Consider the following 12,244-nt stretch of genomic DNA (forward strand, 5'->3'; position numbering starts at 1 on the left):
TTACAGTTTCTGACTACATGGCCAGTATCAAGGGCAGTACCATTCAGCCCAGACTTTTTATGTTCCCATCTGTTGTAGAAAGCTTCCAGGTTGTCTATGAAAGCAGCTTTGATGTTATCCTCTTTTAATACCCTTGTGATTTTAGTCCACAGATTTATCTCCTTTGGGCATACCCAAAAACACTTCCCTGTTTTAATACTGTTTGTAGCTAGTTCTTGGATATCTGCACAAGGGGCGTGACACCAATTTCCACAAAAGTGACAATTTATCCATGTGGAAGCCCATTTGTTTGATATATTGCAGACTACACACAGCTTCATAATGATTTGAATGGTTGATTTACTGTAATTCTACTAGCAACCTCTTGAATACTCTATTAATAACCTCTTTAAATAAAGCTCTAGCTATCTGTATTTCTATTTCTAACTGTACTTTTATATCAGGACAGCTTACCGGAGTACGCTCCTGGAGTTTGTTTTATATTTATTGTTTGTGTTTATAAGGGCGCCTACAACCCCATCCGTTTACAGTCTGCTTTATTGTCCAACGAATCCGTTTGAAACTGCCAAGGGTTCGACCAGTCGAGGGTTCGGTCCAGTCGAGGGTTCGGAGCCAGTCTGATCTGATCAGTGGGTCACTTATTTAAAACATACTGGTCGGTGATTTGGGCTAACACATGAAGGATCTACTGGAAAATTCTACCCGAGTAATATGTTATTTGATTGATACAAAAGTATAACTTGCGTGTTGAAGAAACTGGTGACTGCTGGCAACTCCTACAGTGACGAACGGTCGAGCCTCAACCCTTGTTTATCAATTGCTGTATCTAGCTTTTCTAGTTTTTCTTTTTGGCCTCCACCACAATAAATGCTATATTATCACTATAGTTGACTGGTGGAAATTTTGGAGGAGGGACGCTTTTTCTGTAGTAATAATTGCTTCTCGTTGTGTATATTGCGACCGCTGGTAACTACAGGTTATATGAAATTCACAGTAACATCTGGTATTTCAAGAAAAAGAAACTAATGAAAGTCACTCCACTCCACTAAGTACCATTATAATACTGGTTAGTTGCTACTACAGCACTGTATTCTGCTATTCACTGGTATCACTAGATTATATGCGAGTACACTAGCAGGCCAGGAAGATTATTAAACATAACATAATATAGTAGGTTTTGTCAGTGTTAAGCGTAAGTTTATTGGCTGTCATCCAAGTCGATATTTTGATCAGCTCCTCGTTAACAATGGTGTTGAGGGTGGCAAGATTAGGGTGAGAGATGACATAAGTTGTGTCGTCAGCAAAGAGAATGGGTTTCAGGTGTTGGGATACGTTTGGAAGATCACTGATGTATATGAGGAAGAGCAGGGGACCAAGGACACTTCCCTGCGGAACTCCAGTATCAAGTGGCCGTGTTGTTGATGCTGTGTCTTTAATGGTGACATACTGATACCTATTAGTAAGGTAAGATTTGAAATAAGCAAGCGCATGGCCTCTTATACCGTAATGGTCAAGTTTGTGGAGTAGGATGTCGTGGTCTGTGTCAAAAGCTTTTCTTAGGTCAATAAAAATTCCTAGTGGATATTCCTTATTTTCCAATGCTGTGTAAAGCAGATCTAGCATTTTTATGATTGCATCATTAGTGCTTTTATTTTTCCTGAATCCAAATTGGCAGGGGTTGAGTATGTTTTGTGCCGTTATAAATGAATATAGTCTCCTGTGCACGAGTTTCTCAAAGATTTTGGATAGCAATGGTAAGTTTGATATTGGCCTATAGTTGTTTAAGTCTGTAGGGTCACCACCTTTATATATTGGTGTAACCCTTGCCATCTTGAGTAGTTTCAGGAAGGTGCTAGTTTCTAGTGACTTGTTAAAAAGTAATGAAATAGCATGCGAAAGGACATGGGCCGCTCGCTTGTACAGTAATGGTGGGACATGAGACAGATTCCCTGAGTTATTTTTAAGTGACTTTATAATCTCAGTGACTTCTGTGGGCTCAGTTGGTGCAAGATAGAAGGAATTTGGGAAATTTCCATCTAGGTAGTCCCCGGCATGGGCATTGGTATGTGGGATTTTATTGGCGAGATTAGATCCTATGGTTGAGAAGAAGTCGTTTATCTTGTTAGCTGTGTCAGTGGGATGTAGTGGTGTTTCATTGTACTTCACTGTATCATGTTCAAATTAATAAATAAATAAATAAATAAATAATTGTAAAGAATAATTTTATAATTCATAATGTGCATTTGGGGGTACTGTAAAGTGCTCTAACTGTAATTATAAAGAAATCCTGCTAGGGATTTAATTTCCAAGTGTGTTTGGGTACGTGGAGTAAGCGTGGCTAGGGGAGTCACGTGGGGTCAGCATGGTGGGGAGGCTGGCGTCGGAGATGCTGTGTATTTAAGCTAAGTTTGTAGTTGTGTACTCCTTTTGTTTAGCTAACCCAAGCCATAGGCTCTTCTATGGCTTACCTGTATGCCCACCTAGGCTCTGACATGGTCAGGGTGCTGTGGGATGAGTGAGGAAATAAGAAATGAGGTCGGTATTGGAGTAGAGTCGGCCTGGCGCTGACTAGGCCTAGTGTTATGGTTACTGGACCGCCAGCCTCCTGCTTCTTGTGCCTGCTATGTGGGCGGTTAGGATGGGAGATACATGAAAGTGTTTTCTAGAGTGTGTATATAGTGTTATATTGAATAAATATATATATTTTCTTAACTAGGAGTTTTGCCTAACCCTCTGTTAACCAACCCATTGAAGTAACAAATGCTGGTTTAGCGCTTTCTGTTTTGACTGGGATAGCCCTGGGTGGCCTGTGTATGCTTGAGATGAGTGTAACTTTTACCTTAGTCCTTAGACAAGGCTCTAGCCCCCAGGTATCCCACATTTCTGCGTAACATATAGCATGTGCTAACAGAATATTAAATTTTCTTGTATTCATTGTAACTCACCTAATGACCATATGTACAGTTACTGCACTGTGATTGCCTTATCCATCTTAAGTTAGTCTTAAGTTTGCCTTAATGCTCTGCATATAAAGGGGCTTTTAGCACGTACACCCAACTGTTATACTCCTTTATACAAACATGCATCATGCTAAAATAAAATTATTATTATTATTATTACAGTCCAAGAAGATGCAGTCTACCTCTCTCTCTCTCTCCTGTCTTCTGTTAGTTTATAGAACTCCAGTAGATCTGTGATGCAGGATTTTCCTTCCATGAAGCCATGCTAGTTGTCATTTATGAGCCCCTTCCTTTCTAGGTGCTCCGCTACTCTTCTGATACTCTCCATAACTTCACATACTACACGTGTGTGTGTGTACTCACCTAATTGTGGTCCCAGGGATCGACTCATAGCTCCTAGTCTCGCCTCTTCACTGGTCGCCACTAGATCCACACACTCTTTGCTCCATGAGCTTCATCACACCTCCGTGTGTGTGTGTACTCACCTATTTGTGGTTGCAGGGGTCGAGTCCTAGCTCCTGGCCCCGCCTCTTCACCGGTTGCTACTAGGCCCTCTCTCTCCCCGCTCCATGAGCTTTATCAAACCTCGTCTTAAAACTGTGTATGGTTCCTGCCTCCACTACGTCATTTTCTAGGCTATTCCACTGCCTTACAACTCTATGACTGAAGAAATACTTCCTACTATCTCTCTGACTCATTTGTGTCTTCAACTTCCAATTGTGGCCTCTTGTTTCTGTGTACCCTCCCTGGAACATCCTGTCCTTGTCCACCTTGTCTATTCCACGCAGTATTTTATATGTCGTTATCATGTCTCCCCTGACCCTCCTGTCCTCCAGTGTCGTCAGGCCGATTTCCCTTAATCTTTCTTCATAGGACATTCCCCTTAGCTCTGGAACTAACCTTGTTGCAAACCTTTGTACTTTCTCTAGTTTCTTGACGTGCTTTATCAAGTGCGGGTTCCAAACAGGTGCTGCATACTCCAGTATGGGCCTGACATACACAGTGTACAGTGTCTTGAATGATTCCTTACTAAGGTATCGGAATGCTGTTCTCAGGTTTGCCAGGCGCCCATATGCTGCAGCAGTTATCTGATTGATGTGTGCTTCCGGAGACATGCTCGGTGTTATACTCACCCCAAGATCTTTCTCCTTGAGTGAGGTTTGCAGTCTGGCCACCTAGCCTATACTCTGTCTGTGGTCTTCTGTGCCCTTCCCCTATCTTCATGACTTTGCATTTGGCAGGATTAAATTCGAGAAGCCATTTGCTGGACCAGGTGTCCAGTCTGTGTGTGTGTGTGTGTGTGTGTGTGTGTGTGTGTGTGTGTGTGTGTGTGTGTGTGTGTGTGTGTGTGTGTGTGTGTGTGTGTACTCACCTAATTGTGGTTGTATGTGTGTGTACTCACCTAATTGTGGTTGCAGGGGTCGATACTCAGCTCCTGAGTGTACTCACCTATTTGTACTCACCTATTTGTGGTTGCAGGGGTCGAGTCCTAGCTCCTGGCCCCGCCTCTTCACCGGTTGCTACTAGGCCCTCTCTCTCCCCGCTCCATGAGCTTTATCAAACCTCGTCTTAAAACTGTGTATGGTTCCTGCCTCCACTACGTCATTTTCTAGGCTATTCCACTGCCTTACAACTGTGTGTGTGTGTGTGTGTGTGTGTGTGTGTGTGTGTGTGTGTGTGTGTGTGTGTGTGTGTGTGTAATTATACATGTTTATATATATAGTCCAGTCCCTGGACCAATTATGTACCTCTGTAATCTTTTGACTACCGCCCACAGGGTGGGTATGGGGTGCATAATAAACATATTAAACTAACTAACTTATAACAGTCACAGCATACTTACCACTCTGACTGTCAGTAGGAAGCTTAACAAATGCTACATCTTTATCAGCTCCCTCAAGACAGTTGAATGCCTCAGTGTAAGTCTTGAAGAAGTCACTCGTGTTACTGAGACAGTTTGACAGACTGCTGTCTATGACGCCACCTGTACTGGAATCTGCAGAAAGACAGTTGTTATTTTAACGTTTCGAGATGGCAATTTGGGTTTTATATCCATATAGTATGTCAAATTAAACTGCAAAAATTCCATTAGAATATAAAAGCTTAAAAGAAGACACTTATGTATTATCTATCATTTTCTCGACAAAATATTCAAAAGGATCTAAGCTTCAGTAATGCTTAAAAACTAATGATTTAAAACTGTAGCATTAGCTTTTTTATGACCAACTGCACAATGTGAATGAACGGAGAATTGATTTAAAATCATCCTGAGATACTAACTATGTCCTGCATGACAAGAGGTCTTGCCAGCAAGGTCTGAGGCAGTGTTGATGCCCGAGTTCTTCTTGATCACCGCCACCAGGTAGTACAAGTAAGACTCATCATTGCCAGAACTCTCCGTCAAAATGGCTCCTATGTTATATTGCCTTTGGAAAGAAAAAAAATTGCTTGATTATTTAAAGGACTAAATAGATTTACAAGAAGCTAGGATACTGTTATTTCCTTTTCTTAATGTATAACCCGCTTACAATGCATCTTCACCTTTCCTAATTTTCATGTAACGCAGCTCAAAAGTGCAAGCAAAAAAACTGATAGCCTGCGAAAATCTTAATATTACGCGCCATGAATCTATGATTCTGTTGAAGAAAACCAACCATTTGTACAATTAGAAACGTTGATGTAAAAAAAGGGCTTGTGTATTAAGCAGTACACATTTTCAGCCTGCTCCAAAGAATGTTAAAGATGTCCCTCGAGGTATTTAAGATGAATGTTCCTGACGGTAATTGCTGAGGAAAAACAATGTTACTAAGTACTGAGGAAAAATAGTGTTACTGACTATTAGTGCTGAGGAAAAACAATGTTACTGATTGTAAGGACTGAGGGAAAAGAATGTTATTGACTGTAAAGACTGAGGAAAGGCAATGTTACTGACTAAGGACTGAGGGAAAAGAGGATAGGTGCCCTTCTTAGATAATAAGGCAAAAAGCTCATTATACTATAAATCTCTGTATTTATCTGTCGTGTTGTCTATGTTGTTCCTCATGAGCATGCACATGGCTCTTCCTGATACGGTGTGATGAGAATTGAAGTTGTAGGAAGAACTGATTAATGCATTCACTGTCTTTCACGTATTACGCGTTGGAGAGCCTAAAAGCTCTTAAGGATAAAAATCCTATAATGACGCCTATCTTGGTCCTGTTGTCATGTCGGGTTGAAGTTCGGTTCAATCCTGGAAGGAAACACGAGGTAATCATCTGTAAACCATTCCCTCACTCTCACACTTTTGTTGGCCTAAGCAGTCTTTTCCAACTACCCATATTCATCAATCTGCTGCTAACAAGTTTAGCAGCAACCAGGTACCCCTCTTCTCCAAGAGATGCCTAAGAATTAGTAGAAGTTTATGGATTGGCTAAACCAGGCACCCCTGAAATGCCTAAAAGTTAGCAGACTCAACCTGAAATACTGAGGAAAGGATATTACTAGAGACCTTAAAAACCTTAGTCCTGGAGGATCAGACCAGGATTGTAATCTGGGATTCGGAAGATCGCAGCAGCAGCCTAAAGAAGGAATGTATTAAGGCACTGAATCAAGGGAGGTAGCCCCAGAGAGTATGTTAAGTCAAGGGAGTTCCTTGAGAATTATGTATCAGCTAAGCGTGTGCTAATATTTTATATGTTTTGAGATAGCAAATTTCCCTTGTTGGTGCCAAAAATTTCAAGTTCCCTTGTAGTGTATGTATGTATATTGTGCGCTGTTTTATCTGGTATGTCAAGCCCCTGGTAAGGTGCCTACTGCTCACTTTTCAGGCCAAACTGCCCTAAGAGCCAGTACTTATCAAGACCACTACCTTGTTATAGCTATTCTGTATTATTTCTCACTGGGGTTTTTTCTCTGCTCTAACCCAAATTCCGTGCCTCCCCCTTATCCTATGACTTTAGCTACTTGTATCTCTTCTGTTAAAAGAGCAGGTGGTGGCAGCATACTTCCAACTGAGAGAATAAAGTACTACCTCCTTTTAGTTATTTTCCCGTTTTATTAGTCTCCCATATTCTCATACTTTCGTCCATTCCGAGTCTTTACCTGAGGGAATAGACAATATGGCAATGTCTGGTGCTCTGTCGACCCTATGGCGGGTCTGGGGTGGGAGCTGCGTTTCAGTGTCGTTAGGCAGGACTTGCATTTCATGATTGTAATTCACGTAGCTCAGGATACACACTTTCTCAGAACACTTTTATCTCATCTCCGAGACCCATTACTGTGTATGCCACACCGGCGTGGAACCCTCACTTAGCAATACTTAAAATTAAAGTTAAGAGAATGCACAGCCGAGTATTAAGATTGATACCTGAGCCGAATGAAATATGAAGAAAGGATACGTGAACTAGGTTTTATGTCACTAGAAGAGAGTAGAAAAGAGGATATAATGTCTACATATAAAAACTTACAGGGCATAAATTCGGTAGACAAGGACTGTGAAAAGAACAAAGGGGGTATGTTAGACATGATCTACCCAAAGGAGCTACAGGGATATTAGGAAATTTGCATTTCTTTAATGTAAGAATGGTAAATTAGTATAATGAACTGAGCAATGACATAATAGAAAAGAACTCCGTGTATGAGTTCAAAAAAATACATACGATAGGGTTAAATCACATCAATCAGTCGAAAATAAAGAGGTAAGACAGAGTTGAAGCTCATTTCTGCAAATAGGTAATTACAAAGTAATTATGGATAAGTAATTGGCGTTAATATGAGGTCATCTTATTGTCAGTTATTCAGAAAATGAAAACTAAAAATATGCCACAGAAAACAAGGATAAAAAGAATACCAGAAAATACTAACTGTTTAGCCGTGAAGAGTTGAACATCAGTGAGAGAGACTACATCAGCCAAGTCGAGAGTGATCTTGTTGACACAGTTGTAAATGTCACTTCCCCTCACACAGTGCAGCTCAGGCGACACTCCTCTTAGCTTTAACATCTTGCTCAAGTCATCACATTTCTTGTATTCATCATCAGAAGTGACACAGAACCCAACACCCTTCTCATCAGTGCAGATCTCCTCAGCCTCTACAATGTTCATGCGACCTGAAAATTTCATGTTTTATTGTGTCAGTGCATAGTTTTAGGCAGAAATGTAAATAATGATAATTTACTGAAATTACACAATTTACACTTGATGCAGATTGACAAAATACTTGTATGGTTTTATGTCAACTCTTAATTATATTTTTTCTGCAATTGCAGATACAGAAATATTGGTGAAAATTTTACTCGCATTCCTATAAAATCTTTTAAGCTCTGAGCCGCCTGAGTTACTTTTCATCCTCAGATTGAAGTAATTTTTTATTTAGTATCTTAATTTATAATATAGACAACGGACTTTATGTATAACAAGCACGTTATTTTAATCTAAGTATCAAGATATCTCAAAGTGCATTAGAAAATTTTCTGAAGATTCATTCAAGTTGTTTAACGTAAAACAGTGAAAGGAGTGAGAGAGAGGGGGGGAGGGGTGATGAGGGAGAAAAATGGTGGAGCACCTAGAAAGGTTTCAGGGAGTGAAAATCCTGTGTCACAAAACCTACTGGAGTTTTATGCCAAGGTAACAGAATAAAGGCAGGAGAGTAGAGAGAGAGAGAGAGAGAGAGAGAGAGAGAGAGAGGAGTGGAAAGACTGCATTTTCTTGGACTGTAAGAAGGATTTCGACACAGTTCCGCACGAGAGATTAGTGCAAAAGCTAGAGGAGCAATCAAGAATAGCAGGAAAGGCACTGCAGTGGATCAGAGAATACCTGGCAGGAAGGAAACAACGAGTGATGATATGTGACGAGGTGTCAGAGTGGGTGCCTGTGACGAGTGGGGTTCCACAAGGGTCAGTCCTAGGGCCAGTGCTGTTACTGGTATATGTGAATTACATGATGGAAGGGATAGATTCAGAGGTGTCCCTGTTTGCAGGCAATGTGAAGCTAATGAGAAGAATTGAAGTTACCTGGAGTTTACCTGGAGAGGGTTTTGGGGGTCAACGCCCCCTCGGCTCGGTCTGAGACCAGGCCTCACGGTGGATCAAGGTCTGATCAACCAGGCTGTGGATGAGGATCAGATAGCACTACAAAAGAATCTGGACAGGCAGCAAGCTGGTCCAGCAACTAGCTCGTGGCCCGGTGGCCTGGTGGCTAAAGCTCCCGCTTCACACACGGAGGGCCCGGGTTCGATTCCCGGCGGGTGGAAAACATTTCGACACGTTTCCTTACACCTGTTGTCCTGTTCACCTAGCAGCAAATAGGTACCTGGGTGTTAAACGACTGGTGTGGGTCGCATCCTGGGGGACAAGATTGAGGACCCCAATGGAAATAAGTTAGACAGTCCTCGATGACGCACTGACTTTCTTGGGTTATCCTGGGTGGCTAACCCTCCGGGGTTAAAAATCTGAACGAAATCTTATCTTAACCTCACCAAGTGCAAAGTCATGAAGATTGGGGAAAGTCAAAGAAGACCGCAGACAGAGTACAGGCTAAGGGGCCAAAGACTGCAAACCTCACTCAAGGAAAAGGATCTTTTGGAGTGAGTATAATACCAAGCACATCTCCTGAGGCGCACATCAATCAAATAACTACTGCAGCAAATGGGTGCCTGGCAAATCTAAGAATAGGGCTTCGACACTTGAATAAGGAATCATTCAAGACTCTGTACACCGTGCACGTCAGGCCCATATTGGAGTATGCAGCACCAGTATGGTACCCACACCTGGTCAAGCACATCAAGAAATTAAAGAAAATGAAAAGGTTTGCAACAAGGCTAGTCCCCAGAACTAAGGGGTATGTCCTACGAGGAAAAGTTAAGGGAAATCAATCTGATGACACTGGAGGACAGGAGGGATAGGGATGATATGATAACGACATATAAAATACCGAGAAGAATCGACAAGGTGGATAGGGACAATGTTTCAGAGATGGTACACAGTAACAAGGGGCCACAACTGGAAGTTGAAAACTGAGATGAGTCACAGGGATGTTAGGAAGTATTTCTTCAGTCATAGAGTTGTCAGAAAGTGGAACAATCTGGAGAGTGACATAGTAGAGGCGAGATCCATACTTATCATTAAGAAGAGATACAATAAAGCCCATTCAGCAGAGAGGGAGAGAGAGAGTGGACCTAGTAGCGACCAGCAGTGAGGCGGGGCCAGGAGCTGTCAATTGATCCTTGCAGCTACAAACAGGTGAGTACAAGTAGATAACTACACATATACACAATTATCGTGCTTAATAAGCCGAACTTGCTGAATAGGGTGAACTCTGTTAAAAAGTGGAATTTCCCCTCAAAATGTTTTGAAGGATGATACACATTTTTTTCATTGGTCATGACGTAAGAGTTTTAGGGCCAAATCTAACTTAGAAACCTCACCCTAATGCATTTTTAAACCAGATTCTATTCAGTATTTCACACAACAGTTTAATTTGATTTAATATTATTTTAAAATCAATTAAATATATTTTTTCCTTATGTACAGTACACAGGCAATTTCTCTAAAGATCAAGCAAGAAATCTGTGCATTTGGTGCGTGAGTGTGGCTTTCCACAATTAACCATCTTTTCTGTCATCAAGCAACACGAAATAATAAAAAATGTTAAAATGGCTGACGAATCTAAGTTAGTAAAGGCAGAGAAATTATTACAGTGGATAAGAGGGAAACATATGAAGGGTGTTGCAGCATCTGCAAGTTGTATCCATGAGTAAATACTTCCTTAAATCTCATGTTGAGCTCCTCACATACTTCTTGGTCATTTCTTGAGCTCCCCACCTTCTTTCCTTAGCTTGATTACCTGGTCCTTGACTATTGTCTTCCTAATGTGGCGATACAACAGCTTCGGGTCAGACTTGACTTTCGATGCTAGGTCGTTTTCATACTGTCGCTGGGCCTCCCTCCATATCTGTGTATAGTCGTTTCTGACTCTCCGACTAATCTCTTTATTTTCCTGAGTTCTTTATCTTCTGTACTTTTCCATTCTCTAGCGATCATAGTTTTTGCTTCCCTACACCTTTGGGTAAATCAGGGGCTCGTTCTGGTCTTCCCATTATTTCTGTTGCCCTTGGGAACAAACCTTTCCTATCCCTCCTTGTATTTTGTTGTAACACAGTCCATCATTTTGTTTACTGATTTTCCTACCAATTCTCCTTCCTACTGAACCTCCTGTAGGAAGTATCTCATGCCTGTGTAGAGTCCCCTTTTGTAGTTTGACTTTCCCAGCCTACTCCTGTTACCCTCTCTACTTGTAACTCTACTATGTATTCAAAGCTCAGAACCACGTGATCACTAGCTCCGAGGGGCCATTCATGCGTGATGTTCTCGAGTACCTTGACGTCCGAGCTACTCAGAGTGAATACAAAGTCCAGTCTTATTGGTTCATCATCACTGGTAGTGTCCCTAACTTGTTGATGCATGAGGTATTTCAGTACCACATCTATCATCTTGGCTTTCAATGTTTTGGGACCCCCATGTGGCTCCAGGTTTTCCCAATCAATTTCCTTGTAATTGAAATCACCCATAACTAGTAACTTTGCTCTACCCGTGTGAGTTCTTCTGACCACCTCAACTAGGGCATCCACCATTGCTCTGTTGCTCTCTTCATATTCTTCTCTTGGCCCCTTGCAGTTCTGTGGTGGGTTGTACATTTTTGCAATTACCACCTTATGGCCCTCAGACTGGCTTGTCCTACTAAGTAGTCCCTTTCGCCCATACCATCCATTCCATCCATTTTCTCAAATCCCCTCCAGTTTTTAATGAGCAGTGCAACTCCTCTCCCTTTCCTCCCTCTATCTTTCCTGAGGATTTGATATCCAGGTTGAAAGATTGCATCTGTTAGCATCCTGGTGAGTTTTGTTTCTGTGAGTGCTATTATATCTGGGGATGTCTCCTTAATTCTTTCATGCCACTCCTCACACTTATTTGTTATTCCGTCTGCATTTGTATACCACACCTTCAACTTCTTTTCTAAAACTGTCGCCTGGGGGGTACGTTGGGGTTGGGGAAGTAGGAGACCTGATAAGGAACTATGGGTGGTTGCTGTGGGGGCGGAGTTTGTAATGAGGTGGGTGGGGGCACTGGATATGGCATGTGTGTTTTGGGCTAGAATGTTTGGTTGCATTGGGGTTGTCCTGGTTGGGGGCTTCTGTAGGTGGTTGTGAGGGAGGCTGTATTTGATCTTCCTCCTGAGTCTGGGTTCTCCTGCCCATCTCCATCTTGACCATCTTTGTATCATCTCTCTCAGTTTCTGCCTTTCTTCTTG

General features: G+C 41.8%; 1 protein-coding gene across 1 annotated transcript in view; it reads right to left on the reverse strand.

Annotated features, from left to right (window-relative positions):
• The window catches only part of LOC128686619 (uncharacterized), a gene marked incomplete at its 5' end in the record, with an annotated part of 113,103 nt that overhangs the window by 42,938 nt on the left and 57,921 nt on the right, over positions 1-12,244 (reverse strand). The window contains 3 exon segments of the mRNA XM_070084280.1: positions 4,804-4,956; positions 5,241-5,386; positions 7,803-8,046. Coding sequence (XP_069940381.1) covers positions 4,804-4,956; positions 5,241-5,386; positions 7,803-8,046 — 543 coding nt within the window.

This window comes from Cherax quadricarinatus, chromosome 12 (assembly GCF_038502225.1).
Source record: "Cherax quadricarinatus isolate ZL_2023a chromosome 12, ASM3850222v1, whole genome shotgun sequence".
In the NCBI taxonomy this organism is placed as follows: domain Eukaryota; kingdom Metazoa; phylum Arthropoda; class Malacostraca; order Decapoda; family Parastacidae; genus Cherax; species Cherax quadricarinatus.